The sequence below is a fragment of the Globicephala melas genome, chromosome 1, assembly GCF_963455315.2.
Source record: "Globicephala melas chromosome 1, mGloMel1.2, whole genome shotgun sequence".
In the NCBI taxonomy this organism is placed as follows: domain Eukaryota; kingdom Metazoa; phylum Chordata; class Mammalia; order Artiodactyla; family Delphinidae; genus Globicephala; species Globicephala melas.
The window spans coordinates 148,208,791-148,228,357 of NC_083314.1; the positions used below are offsets into that span (position 1 = coordinate 148,208,791).

At 35.4% G+C, this 19,567-nt stretch overlaps 1 protein-coding gene across 2 annotated transcripts in view; it reads left to right on the forward strand.

Annotated features, from left to right (window-relative positions):
- SPATA6 (spermatogenesis associated 6) overlaps nucleotides 1–19,567 on the forward strand; it is a 163,263-nt gene that overhangs the window by 51,150 nt on the left and 92,546 nt on the right. For both annotated transcript variants that reach the window (XM_030870076.2, XM_030870077.2), the window contains exons 5-7: nucleotides 542–666; nucleotides 10,336–10,416; nucleotides 14,950–15,243. In XM_030870076.2, coding sequence (XP_030725936.1) covers nucleotides 542–666; nucleotides 10,336–10,416; nucleotides 14,950–15,243 — 500 coding nt within the window. The remainder of the gene's footprint in view (nucleotides 1–541; nucleotides 667–10,335; nucleotides 10,417–14,949; nucleotides 15,244–19,567) is intronic.

Consider the following 19,567-nt stretch of genomic DNA (forward strand, 5'->3'; position numbering starts at 1 on the left):
AGTTTGATATGTTTAAAAGGATTTTCTTTTCTAGGAACTCATATGTACTTAAAAAGTTTACATGAACATCCCCTTTCTACAAAAGGGGGAGGGAGAATTAGTAGTATGTATGACATTTCTGAATAAGGAAATGTGTTAATTCGTTTAACATAACTTTATTTTTTTTTTTTAATTTTTTTTTTGGTGGTACGCGGGCCTCTCACTGCTGTGGCCTCTCCCGTTGCGGAGCACAGGCTCTGGACGCTCAGGCCCAGCGGCCATGGCTCACGGGCCCAGCCGCTCCGCGGCATGTGGGATCTTCCCAGACCGGGGCACAAACCCGCGTCCCCTGCATCGGCAGGCGGACTCTCAACCACTGCGCCACCAGGGAAGCCCTAACATAACTTTATTTTAATTTTCCTTTCATAGAAAAAAATTAAGTCCATGACCTTGAAGCAAGTATTTCATTAAGGCATCAGGCATTATATATTCGTACTTGATGATATTGTTTCTAAATAGCATATTTTGTTATAATTTGAATCATAGGATATCTTTCTTGTAGTGGGTGAAACACTGTCTACATATGATGAGAATACACGAGATTTCATGTTCCCGGGTCCAAATCAGATTTCTGGACACCATGACTCAAACCGCCAGGCTACCATGAGGAAGATTTCTGGCCTTCACGTAAGTGCTTACTATTTTCTGAATCAAATCGTGATGCAGGATCATTGTCAAAAACCAACACATAGCCCTCAATATCTGAAATGTGAAGACCTAATTCAAAGTTTAATTTATTTTAAAACATAATTGCTTTATGAAATTATGATGTTATTTTAAACATACTGAAATCTAAATGAAAATACTTTACCAAAATGCACGCATCTACCTTCCAAAATTAACAAGCATTATTTTGCCTTATATTCTTCAGATTTCTCTCCTCTTCTTCTCCCCCTTTCCTCCCCTCCCCACTGTCCCTATGTCTTTCTCTCTCTTCTCTTTATTTTTCTCCCAAAAGAATGGCCAATAAATATTTGAAAACGTGCACAATCCCATTAGCATTTAGGAAAATTCAAATTAAAACAATCATATGATTTCATTTTTATAGCCATAAGAGTGGTAAAATTTAATAAATCTGACAAATGTCAAAAGCATGGAAAAATGGAAGCTTGTATATGTTGCTACGTCATGTAAATCGGAACAACCACAATTCAGGATTATCTAGTGAAGGCCAAGATTCTCATAGCCTGTGACCTTCTAGGTATATAGCTTTAAGATGTATTCTGTCTGGCATACTAAGAGCCTTCTTAGGAATGTTCGTTTGTAGCATTGTTCATAATAATGAAAAATGGAAATAATTGAAATGTCCATTAGTAGGAGTTTGGATAGAATAATTATTACATGTTTATGTAATGGAAATACGTATTCATACCCCTAAAAGTGAAAGCGGCATTAAGTGATAGCCAACTCTCATCTTTTCCTGCAATTTCTTCAATTTTATTGGATAATTAATAATATTTTTATTCCTGCAAATGCCTTCTGCCTAGAGAGACTGAGTGAAGCCCCTGCTGTTTCAAAGAAGAAAAAAGTAAAAGTTGTCTAGGTTGAAATTATTTGGACAAATATTTTTCACTAACTTTAGGAGATATTAGAGCAGTAAGGAAATTGGAGTGCTACATGAGCCAATATGGTGAATTAAGTAACTTCTCCTGTATTTCCTGTAGGAAATAGCAAATTTCAGCTTGCTGAAAGTATAAAAGTTGACTAGCAAATCTATTAAAATATACCTCCTTTGGGATATTTTCAGTGTCCATTAGCCCAAAAAGTCTTCCAAGAATGTTTCAGGGACTTTCTAGAAGCCTGCAATGAAAAAAATTCTGATTTTAAAATTAAAGGTTTTTTAAAAGTAATTTAAAATGCTGTATTATACCAAATTGGCAATATAAACATAAGAATATGGACCATTAACAGGTAGTTTTCCTTATTGAATTTGAGTTACTTTCACATATATCAAAAAGTTTGGATTACTAAGGCAAAAAGTCTATATATGTTCTTAAAAGATAAATTGGGGCATATTAAAAATTTTGAGTTTATTTGAGCAAAAATTGATTTGATTCAAGCAGCATCCAATCTAGCAGATAGAAAGAAGCTCCAAAGAGCTGTGCAAAATGAAAGATTTTTATATCCAGAAGGGAGCAGGAACAAGGACATTATACTAGGCCAAAAAGTGTGTTGATTATTGCAAGGTTCCTTTCATTTAGGGGATGGCAGAGGGTCTAATCAGATGGATTACCTAGTGAGTGCTAATCAGGCGATTCCTGATTGACTGGTTTAAAATTCCATTTCTGGGAGAGCCGAAACCGTAATTAATTTAAATCTGTTTGGTGACACGGGGCTTAGCGTAAGCAACTCAATTTGGGGCCTGTTGTTTTTAACAATATAAAAAGTGAGACTTCTGGTGATGATGGTGTGAAGGGTCTGTCAATTACTCTCTCCACACAAGTATAAAACTGGACAAAATTGTCACAAGCCGCAGTTTTAGGGCACTGGAAACTGATCGGCAGTTAAGACAATTAAGACAAATTAAGAAGTATCCGTGCTTGAATAGCTGCTAAAACTTTGGGTAAAAATGGCAGAAGTATGTGGTCATCTTGCCTAGGACAGCTCTCATACCCTGCATAGCCAGTGAGAATTGTAGCTTCACTAAGCCTGGGGCAAGTTGCAAAAATTAGTAGCTTTGCTACCAGAGAGGTCAGAATCAATTTTGGGCAGTGATACTGTGATTTGTAATAAGAAACATACATTTGGTCTTCTTGCCCCATTCTTGGCACAGAGCTCATAAAACCTTTGGAATTTCCTGGGTTTAAGAGCTATAAAGGTGTCTTGTCTTATGTTAATGAGGAGACTTTTGGAAAGCTCCTTGGGAACCTAAGGATGGGGGCTTGATGCCAGGGGAACCAACCAGGTGATTAGAGGGTTGGAACTTTCAGCCCCACCCCTGAGAAATAGAGGGGCTGGAGATTGAGTTCAGTCACCAATGGCCAGTGATTTAATGTCACGCCTGTGTAATGAAGCGGGTATAAAACCCAAAGGATGGGGTTTGGAGAGCTTCCATGTTGGTGAACACGTGGAGGTACTGGGAGAGTGGCTCACCTGGTGAGGGCACAGAAACTTCTCCCCGCTTCCCACATATCTCACCCTAGACGTCTCTTCCAGCTGGATGTCATCATATCCTTTTATATAAACTGGTAAACTAAGTAAACTGTCTCCTGAGTTCTTTGAGCAGCTGTGGCAAATTGATCGAACCTGAGGAAGGGGTCGTGGGAACCTCTTATTTGTAGCCTGTGGGTGACAACCTGGACTTGTGATGAGCATCTGAAGTCAGATAGGAGCAGTCTTGTGGAACTGAGCCCTTGACCTGTGGGATCTGACACTATCTCCAGGTAGTGTCAGAGCTGAGTTAAATTTCAGGACACCCAAATGGTGTCGCAGAGACTTTTCTTGGTGGTGTTGGAAAACCCACACATTGGAATTGGTGTCACAACCATAGGGGCAAATATTGTGTCTTTGCCAGCTAAATGTGGTGGGTTCAGTTAGAAGCACATGAGAAAAACCCACAGCTTTGCTAGGCCGATTGCAGTTCCAATCAGAGTGAGCAGCACACCTGCCAGAAAGTTGACAGGAGGCCCTGGAAGTAAGGGAGCAATAAAAGGGCTGAGATGAGCTTTCCACTCATTCCTGGCTGACTGAAACTATGCACGTTCAGGGGAGACAGTGGGAGTCCAGCAAAAAGTGAAAGCCAAGGGAGACTAGAGACCTGCTGTTCCTTTGAGTGCATTCCCCAACCCACACACAGATAATCAACAAAGAGTGGAACCCTTACAGGTTCATTGGATGACCACTAAGCTATGCATACTCAGATGAGACCACTAGAACGAATACAAGAATAAAAAGACATGGCATATATATAAATTGAACAACAAAATAGCAGTTGTAAATTCAATCATATCAGTTATTGTATTTAGATGTGAGTGGAGAACACACTCCAATCAGTAGTTTGCTGTCCTGGCAGGCAACAGTGCACCCTTCCTCAGAATTCTGATGATTCTGCATAGACATCTGAGTCTTAGGCTGACTTCCTGAACCCATCACTGTGGCAAGGATTCAAGTCACATCTGGGGTTAAATCCTGGCACTATCACAGGCTACTACTATCACTATACCATGGAGATAACGTTGTTTGGTGGATTAATAAAAACTTGTAAATGGTTATTTTAGTACCTGGTACATAGAGAATGATCAGTAAATGTTAGTGATACAATGGTGGCCATGGAGATCATGACAAGGTGCTGTTGTTGGTGGCAGTGATATTAATCAGAATCTGTGACTTTCTCATCTTTGATCTTACCTCTTAGCACAGATCTTTGTATGTACTTAAATGACTTGGTTGAATTGAATAAATTACATTTTATTGTAGACTTCATAGAGGAAACTGACATTTCCGATGTGTGATGATTAAATTTATTTTGGTTAGGTTGTGGCTGGATGTTACTCTGAAGGTATTGTGTAGATTTGACTACTATTTACAATCACTTGACTTTAAGTGTAGGAGATTACCCTCGATAATGTAGGTAAGACCTCATCCAATTAATTGAAGACCTGAAGAGCAAAAACTGAAGTTTCCAAAAGAATATGGAATTCTGCCTCAAGACCATAAGATAGAAATCCTGAGTTTCCAGCCTGCTGGCTTGCTTACATATTTCACACTCAAGACTACAGTATCAACTTTGCCTGAGTTTCCAGCCTGCCAGCTTTCCCTGTGGGTTTTGGACTTGTCACTCTCACAATTGCATGTACCAACTCCTTAAAATAAATATCTCTCTGTGTATATATTCTGTTAGTTCTGTTTCCCTGAAACCCCAATTGATACACATGGGTTTTGAAAGATCTAAAAATAATGGCTAAAACACTGAGTATTTACTATATGACCAGCAATATATTGGGAGGGGTAAAGTGATAAGTTGCAGTCCAGGCTGTGGTACTTACAAAATATGTCCACAAATGATTTGACACTCCTCTCTTCCAAAGGCAGAGTTTCTTAAGTATGGACTCTACTTAGTGACTCTAACAGATACACTGTGGTGAAGTGATAGTTTTAGACTTTTGAGACCAGGTCATTAAATGCACTGTGGCTTCCTCCTTGCTCTCACTCTTATATCACTCACTCCTGGGGAAGCCAACTGCCATATTTGAGGACACTCAAGCCTCTGGAGAGGGCCGAAGCTGGGACAGCTTTGCTGGGGTGTGTATGAAAGCTTGAAGAGCCTTGAAGAAACTGCCAGATGAGTGTTTAGAAGAAAATGAGGCAAATTTTATTGGAAATTAGGGGAGAAAAGAGCCCTTGTTATGTAATGGTGTAAAGTTTAGCTGGAATGTGGGATATAGAAAAAAATACCTGATGGAATGGGTGCTCTTTGTAAGGAGACTTTCAGACACAGTATTAGAGGGGCTGTCTGGTTTCTTTTTGCTGCTTATAGCAAAATATAAGGGGAGAGAGAAGCAAAAGGAAAGCCTGTTAATAACACAAAAAGGAGTTGGAACTTACTGTTTTTGAGGATTCTCAGCCTTCCCCAATGGCAGATAATGTTGAAATTAAGGAATGACTTATGAGCAAAAATCATTCTAGGGTACGTTCAGGAAATGTTGGTCTGATGGTGAAACCAAGGGGGTGTGACTGTAAAATCCTTTATTAAAACCTCCAAAAGATCCAAGATGTTGCCTCAGAAAATAATTTAATTAAACGTAGGTTTTATTTTACTTTATTTTTTACATTTAAAAATTGTTTAATTAAAAATATTTTTCATACAATTTTTATAATTGAAGTATAGTTGATTTACAACATTGTGTTAGTTTCAGGTGTACAGCAATGTGATTTAGTTATATATCTACATTTATATATACATATATCTATTTCAGATTCTTTTCCATTATAGGTTATTACAAGATATTGAATATAGTTCTGTGTGATATACAGTAGGTCCTTGTTGTTTATCTATTATATGTATAGTAGTGTGTATCTGCTAATCCCAAACTCCTAATTTGGGAGTTCTGACCAGTGTGAGGTGATACCTCATTGTAGTTTTGATTTGCATTTCTCTAATAATTAGTCATATTGAGCATATTTTCATGTGCCTGATGGCCATCTGTATGTCATCTTTGGATGACATACAGATGGCAGTTTAAGTCTGTTTAGGTCTTCTGCCAGTTTTTTGATGGGGTTGTTTGTTTTTTGATATTGAGCTATATTGAGCTGTATGAGCCCTTGTTGGTCACATTGTTTGCAAATGTTTTATCCCATTCTGTACATTGTCTTTTCATTTGTTTATGGTTTCCTTTGCCATACAAAAGCTTTTAAGTTTAATTGGGTCCCATTTGTTTATTTTTGCCTTTATTTCCATTACTCTAGGAGATGGATCCAAAAAAATAATTGCTGTGATTTATGTAAGAGTGTTCTGCCTATGTTTTTCCTATAGGAGTTTTACAGTATCTGGTCTTACATTTAGGTCTTTAATCCATTTTGAGTTTATTTTTGTACATGGTGTTAGAGAATGTTATAATTTCATTCTTTTACATGTAGCTGTCCAATTTTCCTAGCACCACTTATTGAAGACACTCTTTTCTCCATTGTATATTTTTGACTCCTTTGTCATAGATTAATTGACCTTGAGTGCATGGGTTTATTTCTGGGCTTTCTATCCTGTTCCATTGAACTATTATGTCTGTTTTTATGCCAGTATCATACTGTACTGATTACTGTAGCTTTGTAGTATAGTCAGAAGTCAGAGAGTGTGATTCCTCCAGCTCCATTCTTCTTTCTCAAAATTGTTTTGGTTATTCTGGGTCTTTTGTGTTTCCATACAAATTTTAAAATTACTTGTTATATAGTTCTGTGAAAAATGCCAATGGTAATTTGATAGGGATTGCATCAAATCTGTAGATTGCCTTGGTAGTATGGTCATTTTAACAATATTGATTCTTCCAGTCCAAGAACATGGTATATATTTCCATCTGTTTGTGTTGTCTTCAATTTCTTTCAAGAGTGTTTTATAGTTTTCAGAGTACAGGTCTTTTGCCTCCTTAGGTAAGTTTTATTCCTAGGTGTTTTATTCTTTTTGATGCAATGGTAAATGGGATTGGTTCCTTAATTTCCCTCTCTGATAGTTTGTTGTTCATGTATAGAAATGCGTCAGATTTTTGTATATTAATTTTGTATCCTGCAACTTTACCAGATTTATTGGTGGGCTCTAGTAGTTTTCTGGTGTGTCTTTAAGATTTTCTATGTATAGTATCATGTTATCTGCAAATAGTGAGAGTTTTACTTCTTCCTTCCAATTTTATTTGTTTTTTTTTAATTTTTTTTGTTTGTTTTTCTTTTTTTTTTTTGTTTTGTTTGTTTTTCTTCTTCTTTTATTTGTTTTTCTTCTCTGATTGCTGTGGCTAGGACTTCCAAAACTTTGTTGAATAAAAGTGATGAGAATGGGCATCCTTGTCTTATTCCTGATCTTAGGGGGAATGCTTTCAGCATTCCTTTTCACTGTTGAGGATGATGTTAGCTGTGGGTTTGTCATATATGACCTTTATTATGTCGAGGTATGTTCCCTCTATACCCACTTTCTGGCAGAGTTTTTATCATAAAAAGATGTAGAATTTTATCACATTTTTAAAGGTTACTTTCCACTTACAGTTATTACAAAATATTGGATATATTCCCCATGTTGTATAATACAGCCTTGAGCCTATCTTACACCTAGTAGTTTGTACTTCCCACTTCCCCACCCCTATATTGGCCCTTCCCCCTTTCCATGGTAACCACTAGTTTATTCTCTGTATCTGTGAGTCTGCTTCTTTTTTTGTTACATTTACTAATTTGTTGTATTTTTTTAGATTCCACATATAAGTGATATCATACAATATTTGTCTTTCTCTGTCTGACTTATTTCACTTAGCATAATGCCCTACAAGTCCATCCATGTTGCTGCTAATAGCAAAGTTTTGTTCTTTTTTATGGCTGAGTAGTAGTCTATTGTGTGTGTGTGTGTGTGTGTGTGTATATATATATATGTATATACCACATGTTTTTTGTCCATTCATCTGTTGATGGACCCTTAGGTTGCTTCCAAATCTTGGCAGTTGTAAATAATGCTGCTTAAACATATGTTCTTGAAGATGATTGAAGACCAGCAGAAGCCCTGTACAGGTGGGTGTGGCTTTTGTCTAAGGAAGTGAACTCCAATTATGTTCACATGAGAACAAAATACATTTTTAAGAGCATTATATTGGTAGAAACACCACCAGCATGGTCTGAAATTGAGAGAGACCTTACAAAATGAAAAGGCTTTTGGACCCCCAAAATTCTATTGACAGGACCCAGGCTCAGAACACTGTATAGCTCGAAACATTGTCTACCTCTTGTTGCAAAGGAATGATAATTCAAAGGATGGAAGCAAGAGCCCAGAGAGTGGAGCCAAAAACTATGGATAGTTACTTCTGAGCAGAAATAGGACTAAACTTCTAAGTGAGAAACTTCTAACATTTTCCTGGCTGATTTCAGAATTGCTGTGGACCAGTGATTTCTATTTGCCTCTTGTATTCTCTTTTGTTGAATAGGAATGTCTATAGTGATTATCCTCTGCCTGCTGCATATGTGTACCTTGAATATATGTGGGGCACATGTTTCTTTAGTTCATAGGTCTTCTAATTGTGAGGAACTGTATCCTAGAAACTGTATTTAAAGAACCATACCTGAGACAGCTGAATAACAGTTTGATTTAGATGCCAATATCCTGGATTTCAAGCTGAAGTTATAAAAGGATGAGACTTTCCCCTTTCCTTTCCTTTTCCTTTTTCTTCAGTAGGGCATGAGTTTAGTTTACACATGAGAGGAATTTAATTTGTGGTCAGAGAGTGAACTGTGGTGGTTTAAAAACATGTCCCCCAAATTTTTGATGCTCCTCTGCTAAAAAGGTAGTTTCCTTTGTTCTAGAATGTGGGCTGTACTTAAGGGCTCTAATGAATAGAATGTGACAGCAGTGACAGTGTTAGACTTCTGAAACTAAGTCATAAAAAGGATTATGTCTTCCTCCTTGCTTTGCTTTGAGAGAACTAGTTACCATGTCATGAGGACACTCAGGCAGTCCTATCGAGAAAGAGCTGAGTTCTCTTGCTAAAAGATAGAAAAGAACTGAGTCCTCCAGCCAACAACTGTGTGAATCTCAGGAAGCAGATCCTCCAGCCTCAGTCGAGCTTTCAGAAAACTACAGCCCAAACAACATCTTGACTGCAATCTCATGAGAGATTTCAAGCCAGAACCAACTAGTTCAGCCTCTGCCAGATTGCTGACCTTTAGGAACTATGTGAGATAGTATGTACTTATGTTGTAAACTGCTAAGTGATATGCTATGCAGCAATGGATAACTAACAAGTAAGCATTATCAATAAAAGTATGTTTGCAGAAAAAAAGTCGTCCATTTAATCCATAGGTAACTCATATTTAACCTTTTTGTAGTGTGTAATATTTGAAACTTTAAAGTTAGTAGGTCAAAGACTGGGTAAGATATCTGACCTCCAATATATTAGAGTGAAGCTGGCCTGGGTACAGACAATATAATGTATCTTTTAGTGTTTTGGTGAATATGTAACTTGTGTGCTTCCAAATATTTTCTCAGGTGCTTTGTGACTGTCCTTTGAATTTTACTATTTGTCTCTGCTTATCTCAAAACAGTGTTTAAGCTGATGATTGAAATGTTGCAAAAAATAGAAACTAGATTCATTCATTCATATATCTGAATGTAAGCTACATTATGGGAAAAACTGTTGGAAGAATTGGTAGAGACTTATCTCTCTTCTGTTTTCAAAAGCCGCATACCCAGGAGCTGTGATTTTTTTTTTTTGACACGTGGAGACTATGCAAAGTATTTCTGGATTATGTAGTTAAGTACATCTTAATCTGTAAAAGTAAAAAGAGCCAGAATCCATTAAGTATTTTCAAATATTTAGGACTTTAAATATTATTAAAAATCTTTAAAAAATTGACAGGGAAATACTTGAAAATGAAAAATATCTGAATTTTTCCATAAAAGTGATATAATCACTTGTAAGTGAATCATCAGCAGTAAAACTGTTTCTTGATAACATTTAACATTCGTTTGTTGTCTTTATCCTTAATAAGAAATTCAAACTAACAAATAAAGCAGCTGAACCTTGGTAAGTGTTTGTTACTATAGGTCGTGTTTTCACCAGTAATAATTAGCTTTTTAAAAATTAAAATGTCTACTAATATCCTCTCTTTCTTCCTCAGGGAATTGCTCCAAAGCTGGAATTTTCTACAACCTCAGTGATTACCGAATGTCTGATAAGTTCAAGGAAGTGCCACACTCAGGTTAAAATCATTTATTTAAAATATCTAATGGTTTAATTTATTTGTTTGTATTTATTGGGCATTTGGCAAGCATTATTCTTTTATTTTGGCTACAACTCTTTTCACATTTTTTTGATCAGTCTCTAGTTTAAGTAAAACAATTATCTTAGGTATTTAGCTGTTTGGTTACATGTTAATAAGTGTGGAAGTGAAAAACTTGGTGTACATGGTAGATGGTACTTTTTTTTTTTTAATGGAAAGAAATTAGGCTGCCAGAAAGATGTTGGTTTCAAAAAGTTCCACAGAGAACTTGGTTGGAGGCTTCTATGAATCTTAAAGAAGTTAAAGTTCAAAGGATACATTTTTAGCGAATGGGACCAGAGGTTCTCAGGCTGGGATATAGGTGGTTAGTGGGTATAGCTTCTTGAGTGTCTCTAATTCCTTAAGGGACTGTTGCTTAGTTTGGTGGCTGTTCTAGTGCTGTCAGATCAAGAGAAGCTTCAATACTTCAGCCTAAAAAGTACCTTCTGTGTTTGTAAAAACTGCCTTCAGTAAACTCAGATATCTGGATCTAATATTACATTCTGGTCTAACTTCCTACTGAGTCACTGGGACCATCTTGCTACCCTGACCACAGGTTATCTAATAATGTCTAGGCATCACTCATACATATGTGACTGCATTATGACCAGGTAACAGTGGCCAGCCTGTGATGATGAGCCAGTACTATATAAAGCCTAGAGGACCCAAACAGGGCAGAACTGGACCTATGGTGGAAAAAGTAGAATGTTAATTTCCTGCATTATCAGTTTCAGAGGGAATTTGCTCAGGGTGGTAACTTGACAAGCTAACAAAGGTAAAATATGATTGTAAGATTATCAAGGGGATCTTTCTTACTTTGTTTAGCAAGACATTTGGTATGTTAGAGTTTGGCCTAATTATTTATCTTTTAAATGCAAGCTGAAACACGGCTACTAGAGATCTAATGACACGTACTTGCCAAATGCAGAGCTGGGTTACTGACTTGTTTGGAGATATGCACTGTGCACATTTGTAAATTGTCAGAAGTGCTTCCTCTGGATTCACAGAAGTTTCCTACCCACACTGCGGTATGCCTTTACTGGGTGGGTAGAAATTTCTTTTTTTGTCAGGAGTGTGGTATACACACAGAAGAGTACACACATTCTAAGTGTACAGCTTAGTGGAAGATTCCTTACTAAATGTAGAACTTTCACCCCACTAGTAGTTTCATTGGACTAGCAGTTTCCTCTGTAAGCTTTTGGCTAACTTGCCATTTCAATGTTTGTCATTTGTTTTTTGTTGAACAGAGATGTGAGAGAATAGCCTTTGGTGTTATTAAGAAAATATTCTTGAGAATCAGACAGATTTGGGTTCAAGTTCCTCAAAAGACTGGTTTAAAGATTAAATTAGAGAATATATGTGTCTGCACGTAGCATATAATTAATAAATTTTGTGGCTGTTACTGAGGTTATTCGTTTTTTAATTAAGATAATTGAGATATAGAAGACATAGATGAAATATAAGATGAAGACATTGTATGGTAGGCACAACAGAGTATACACTTTTACATTAAAATTCTGAATGGTAACAGCCAGAATTTTAATCTTATTTGATCTTATTTGAGAACATGCTAAATCCACTTTTTTCCCAAGTGAATATTAGTTACAATTAAAATTTTAATGGGTATAAAACAGCATTTTCAGGTTCAAATACAGTTTAAGAATTAGACAAACCATTTTCGGTTTTTAAGAGAGGAGTGATTGAAATAAACTCTTTAAAATCATTTAGGTTTATAAATATTTATAATGATCTTTATTCCTTTTGGCACATTATTTTCAAATTTTTTGTCACAATTGATGTTTTGCCACCAATTGAATGGACTGAAAAAATAAATATATTATTGGGATTTTCTGGAATATATCTAGTTTTCTATGTAGTCTCTTTTACCTACTGCAAAGTAGAATTTATTAGTAAATAGTTAAATATTACTAGTAACTTTATTAATATGTTTGATAATCTGTATCAGGTAGCTTTTGCTGTGTAACGAGCCACACTAACTTAGTAACTTAAAATAAGATGCTTCTCACAGTTGTGTGGATTGGCTGGGTGATTCTTTTGGTCTGGGCTGCCTAAGCTAGGGCTGAGTGGTCTAGGAGGGCTTCACTTGCATGTCTGGCAGCTGGCTGACTTCTTGGTGTGAGAGGGACTTTACATTCCTGGTGTTTGGCTTGATTTCAGCTGGGGTGATGGCCACAGACTCTCACCATCTAGCAGGCTAATTTCAGCTCATTCACATGTGGCGGGAAGGTTTTCTGGAGTAAAAGAAGACTAGCACTTTTCAAGTCTCCTTTTGTCACAAGTGCTGTTGTCCTCGTGGCTGATCTAGGGAGCCATTTTGTGTAAAACAGTATGAAACAGCTACTATTTTAAGTTTTATTGGGCATTAATAGGATGCATTAAGGATTGATTAGGTTAGAAGGTATGAATCTGTGGTAGATACAGCACCGTTTCTAACTTCCTCTAGTGGTATTCAGCATTCAAAAGCTGTAATCAAAAAAGAAGAAAGAGTTCCTTTCAGTTTGGTATAAGCAAGAGGTGGGTAAGAAGGAACTTTACAGCATTGCTGAAATAGGTGATGTTGGGTTCATCCGGATCTAAAGGTAAGAGATCCTAAAAATGTATGAGGATCTGGGGGAAAGAGATCTAGGGGCTGAGGGAGACGAAGAGGACAAGTAACAGATTCAGTGAAAATAAAAGAAGTAGGTTGAGGAAAAGGTTTGGTCAGCACGGGGTTTTCAGAGTTTAGGGTGCAATGGATCTGTATAATGATAAAATCTAAGATGAAGTAGAAAAAGACAGTTAAAGCTCAGAAATAGGAAGTCTAAGTTCTTGGAAAGATTCATTGCTTGAACATTTTATTAAACCTCAAAAGTTCTTTTCATGTGTTAATAATGCTGCTTCTGTGAGTCAGTGTGATGTCATAGAGATAGGTGAAGTGGGATGAAAAATTCTGAATTACTTGTTGAAGTCATTGAACAAGGTGGGAGAAGGTCCAGGAGCATAGCAAGAGCTAGAGAAGAAAGAAAAATGATGAAATAATCTGATGCTGCTGGTCTGTATGAAACTTGTGGACTTATTTTTCTAATCAGGAAACTTTGTTTCCTTGTTTTCCTATTTTCTTTCCTGTTTAAAAAAAAAAAAAGTAGTTTCCTACTTTAAAAAATATTTGACTCTTCTCCTATTTCACATTTGTATTTTATTTACTTAGAAATAGATACCTTTAGCAAGTAGGGAGGGGGATTGAGAAAGTAGAGAAGAGGGAAGGTAGGGTTGGTGGTTTTTCTTGTTTATTTTTTTGCGGTACACGGGCCTCTCACTGTTGTGGCCTCTCCCGTTGTGGAGCACAGGCTCCGGATGCGCAGGCTTAGCGGCCATGGCTCATGGGCCCAGCCGCTCCGCGGCATGTGGGATCTTCCCGGACCGGGGCACGAACCCGTGTCCCCTGCATCGGCAGGCGGACTCTCAACCACTGCGCCACCAGGGAAGCCCGGTGGTTTTTTAATGTGATAAAGTTAGGAGGACGTTCAAAGATTCTCAACTGTCCATTTTCTCGAATATTGGAAAGCTTATAAATCTAGACAAAGCTTGAAGAGGTCTTAAATTATTTACTTGTAATCCAACTTTTTTAAGGCAGAGACTATTTGAATAAAGTATCCTAATAACACAAAATATATAGAAATATCATTTGTGTTTAAAATTTTAGAGTGTTAGCCAGTTTTACTAGAAGACAGAGTACTAGTCATTAAAGTTTGTAACGTGTCTTTTGTACATTTTTACTTTTATAAAAATACAGAATTAAGATGTTATGGTTATCTGTCATTGAATTGTAAAGTTTTAGTTTGGAAGAGATCTTAAAAATCCTAATCACCTTGTATAATCCAAATTATACATTTTATGAAAATATGTATAAAGCTTTTCTTCAGATTTTCACATTGTGCAAATGTATGTAATCATGATAGTATGAATGAAACGTATAGTTTTCTCCATAAAGATTTTATAATCAACTAATTAGACATGTGTGTTGCTAAGATTACTAAACAAATCCTCTTAAATTATATAGCCAATTATTTGAATACATAATTATAAATGATAAACCAATGTTTGCATTAGTTTTTTAGTATACTGAAAAATAATTGTTTTTACTTTTTTTCTTAGATTTTTCAAATGATTAAATATTGGGCTTTAACTTTGTTAAAGTACTTGTTATACTTAAGAAGTGTGGTACAGTATATTTTATTAACTACTAGACAGAGTTATTTCGGAGGATATGGATTTGATTTCCCTCAGGATCTACATGGATAAGAGAGACTGATCTAGTTGGCTTTGATAGATTATATGTGCCTTAAATTACTTTTTAAGGTTTTTTCTACCTGTAGTTATATATATATGTATATGTATATGGTTTACCCAAGGGTCATAATATGTATAAAATATATCTCTCCTGACCAAATGAATTTTATTTTTTATGTTTAGGATAAATTTATTCACCATACGGCTCCAGTTGAAAAATCACATGGCAGACTGCAAACCAGAACATCAAGGTCACAAAAGAAAAACTCCAAATCACCTGAGAGAAATAAATATTGCATAAATGCAAAAAACTACGAACAGCCTACAATTTCTTCAAAATCACACTCTCCATCTCCTTACACAAAAAGACGCATGTGTGAGCTATCTGAAGACACTAGGCAGCGGCTGGCGCATTTAAATCTGGGGCCCTATGAATTCAAAAAAGAAACAGATAAACCTCCATTTGTGATTAGACATGTATGTGTTCTCTGAAACATTTCCATTTGAAACTGATCTAATCTGTTCTTCCACTAAAATATTATTCTCAAATTTCTTTCAACTTCTAGCTTATATTAATAATTTTCTTTCCTGAACTGTTAGCCTAGCAATCTAAAATGGAAAATTAACTTGATAAAAGAACATTCTTTTGCAGCCTTTAAACCGGGCAGAGATCAAGCTCCATTATGAATGCCATGTTAAATCCTCTCAGTAGCCATTTCCTTTCCTCTTATACAGTGGACCGTGTAATAACTTTACAAATTGAACTGAGATGTAATTGACATTAGTTCTAAAATGGCAGAGTAGGGTATTAAAAGAAGACCAAGTTTTCTTTGTGGAAAGGAAGACACCCTCCTCCCCCAGCCTTTTAAAAAATTATAATGGAAAAGTAAGTTTCTCTTGAAATTATGTCCCTTGGATAAACCTTATATAATGGATCTTTGAAGTAAATCTTTATTTGATGGGAAGAGGAAGGCCTTTGAAAGAAAGAGTTAACTTCAAGGGTAACATAGTTTCTAATCTTTCTATATGGAAGCCTGTTTTGGTATGGTTTGAGTTTAGAGCTTGTGTCCATATAGTCAAATAGACTCTGGCTAATTTTAAGGGTCTGTAATCAGAATATTTAATAAAAGCCTTTCTCAGGATCTTCATAATTTCTTTAATTTTTATCAAACTATATTACCTTAAAAGTATTTCTTTAAGAAAAGCTTGCAAATTAATAAAAATTGCTTTATATAATAATAAACTTGAAGATTTAAGTGCTTATAGAAGCAAAACAACTTTTTGAGATGTCTATGAAACACTTTCTGACTTTGTCTCTAATGCATTTTTTTCCAAATTTTAAAACGTAAATATCAGTACGAACATGTAAACATGCCCCTGTGATGGTCGAATAGCTTTTTTAACATACGCCACCTAGAAGTTCAGATTTTCTTTGTGATACCTTTAAAAAAAAATTTAGCTGTGCCTTAAGCAATATTTCATTCCATTTTCATATTTTGACTATGAATCCTTTATTATTGTAGCCTAAGTAATAGATTTTTTATTGTAAAAAAGAAAATTTATAATATAATGGACACTTTTAAATGATTATTTTATTGAGATTATTGTGATTATACTTGTCTTATTCCTATAGAACTCGTTTATAGGTTCTGGTCACATTTTTTTGTTGTTTGAACAATATCCAGATATGTTTACTTGCTTGTTTGACAACAGTTTCAGAATGCCTTTAATTCTGTTTGCTCATAATTGCAAATTAAGTTGAAAAGAAAGGACATGCTAAATTCTAATCTGAAGAAATATTAGCATTTTAATTAAAATGCCTATGTACGAAGATAACCAGGAATATTTTGAGCGTTAGCCACATAAAAGTTGCTTAGGGAAATAACTGCTCTTAAAATGTTTATTATTATGTTCATGTCACTGTTCAAAATAGAATAATTTTAATAATGCTTGGTATAAATCTTCACATTTTTATTTAAATGATTTCCCTTTCAGCTTTCCATTGAACAGAAAGAAATACATACTTCTAAGCTTATAAAATTGCTTACGTTATTGTATAGAACTAGATTTTTTCCAGCTGTATAAATGTATGCCTCTCTCAGCCCCATGGGCATTCATGATTTTAAAAGCACTTAACAAAATTGGTAACCAAACAAAATTTTAATTTGATACATGAATATGCAAAATGTAATACATTTAGGAAAGACATTCTAGTTTTACAAACACTGTATAAAAAGTAATCTTAAAGAATAAGAAGCCATTTCAAGAATCTAACTAGTACTCTCCCAAACTGGCACAACCATCCTATAAGAGTTAAACTGCATTCTTTGCTTTTTTATTTATGCAGAATAGGATTTTTTCCTATTGTGGTAAAATACTCATAACATAAAATTTACCATTTCAACCATTTTAAAGGGTATAATTCAGTGACATCAAGTATATTTATATTGTGGTTCAGCTGTCACCACTATCTAGTTCCAGGACTTTTTCATCACCCTAAGTGGAAACCCCATGCTCATTAAGCATTCACTCCCCATTTCTTTCCCCAGCCCCTGGCAACCACTGATCTGCTCACTATCTCTATGGACATACAGTGTTTGGCTTTTTGTGTCTTTTTTCATTTAGCACAGTGTTTTCTAGTTTCATCCATGTTGTAGCATGTATCAGTACTTGATTCTTTTTATGACTGAATAATCCATTGTACATTTTGTTTATCCATTAATCTGTTGATGGACATTTGGGTTTTCAACTTTTAGTTATGTGAATAGTACTTCTGTGAGCATTCATACACAAGTTTTTGTTTGAATACCTGTTTTCATTCCCAACTGCTTTAATACCTAGGAGTGGAATTGCTGGGCCATATGGTAATTCTATGTTTAACTTCTTGAGGAATTGCCAAACTTTCCCACAGTGGTTCCTCCATTTTGTTTCCACCAGCAATGTGTGGTGGTTCCAATTTATCCACATTCTCACCACATTCTCATTTTGTTGTTTTATTTTTATTGTAGCCATCCTGAGGGGTGTGGAGTGGTATCTCATTATGATTTTGATTTGCATTTCCCTAATGACTAATGATGCTGAGCATCTTTTCACGTGCTTGTTGCCATTTGCATATCTTCTTTGGAGAAATGTCTATTCAAGTCCTTTGCCCATTTTTAATTGAGTTGTTTGCCTTTTTGTTGAATTCAGTTGTAAATTTTCTGTTATATATTTAGGATTCTAGATCCTTATCAGTTACATGATATGCAAATATTTTTTCTCATTCTGTGGCTTGTCTTTTCACATTCCTTTTTTTAAAGTTAAATTTTAAAAAATTGTGGTAAAATATGCACAATATAAAACTTACTATTTTAACCATTTTAAGTGTACATTTTAAAGTGTACACATTAAGTACATTCACGTTGTATAATCATCACCACCGTCTATCTCCAGAACATTTTTCATCTTGCTAAACTGAAACTGTACCCGTTAAACAATAACTCCCCATTCCTCTTTCCCTTCAGCCCTGGCAACTACCATTCTACTTTTTGTCTCTATGAATTTGACTATTTTGGGTACCTCATATAAGTGCTACCTAATATATACAGTATTTGTCAGTTTGTGAATTGCTTGTTTCACTTAGCATAAAGTCATCAAGGTTAACTCATGTTACAGCATGTGTCAGAATTTTCTTCCTTATTATGGCTGCATAATCTTTTACATGTATATACCATATTTTGTTTATTCATTCGTCTGTTGATGGACACAGGTTGATTCTACCTTTTGGCTGTTGTGAATAATACTGCTGTGAAAATAGTATAGAAATATCTATTCAGGGCCCTGGTTTCAGTTCTTTTGGGTATATACCCAGGAGTGGAATTGCTGGATTGTATGACAATCCTATTTTGAGTTTTTTGAGGCGCCACTATGCTGTTTTCCATAGTGGCTGCACCAATTTACATTCCTACCAAGAGTGCACAAGCGGTTCAATTTCTCCATATCCTTGTCAACACTTGTTACTTTCTGGTTTTTGATAATGGCCATCCTGATGGGGGTAAACTAGAATTTTGATTTGTACTTCCTTTATGATTAGTGATGTTGATTGATTTTCCATGTGCTTATTGGTCATTTGTATATCTTTTGGAGAAATGTCTTCTTAAGTCCTTTGCTCAACTTTTAATTGAGTTTTTTAGATTGAGTTTTAGATGTTTCTTTATATATTCTGGATATTAATGCCTTTTCAGATAATGATTTGCAAATATTTTCTCCTACTACATGGGTTGCCTTTTTACTTGATATTGTCCTTTTATGTACAAAGTTTTTAATTTTGATAAGTAGAGCTGTCTTTTTTGCACAGATTTATATCATTCTGACTTTTTTTTTGTTAGAAAATATGGATAACTGTTAATATCTTTTATTACTATACTCAGAATGCTGACTCCTGAACACAGCCAAGTAAAGACACTAAATTCAAAATCTATATGCTAAGGAGATAAGTAGTAAATGGCTAAACTTGTTTCTTAAATGTGGCAAAGTAAGATTTCCCTGTTTTTAACTTTGTAATAGGAAGCAAACTAGGCAATAAAGTAATGGACATTTCAACTATAAATCTGTTCATTTTAGAGTGGATTCAAAATATAATTAAAAATTTCTGGAGTTTAACTTAAATTTTATTTAAAAACAAACAGCAAAATACTCGGCTAAGCTCTGATCTTGGAACATCCTTGAACTGTATAGGCAGTATCATGTTAACTTGATGATAATGTGATCTATGTACCTCAATTGATTTTCTGACTCCATGAGACTGAAAAAAATATTTAAG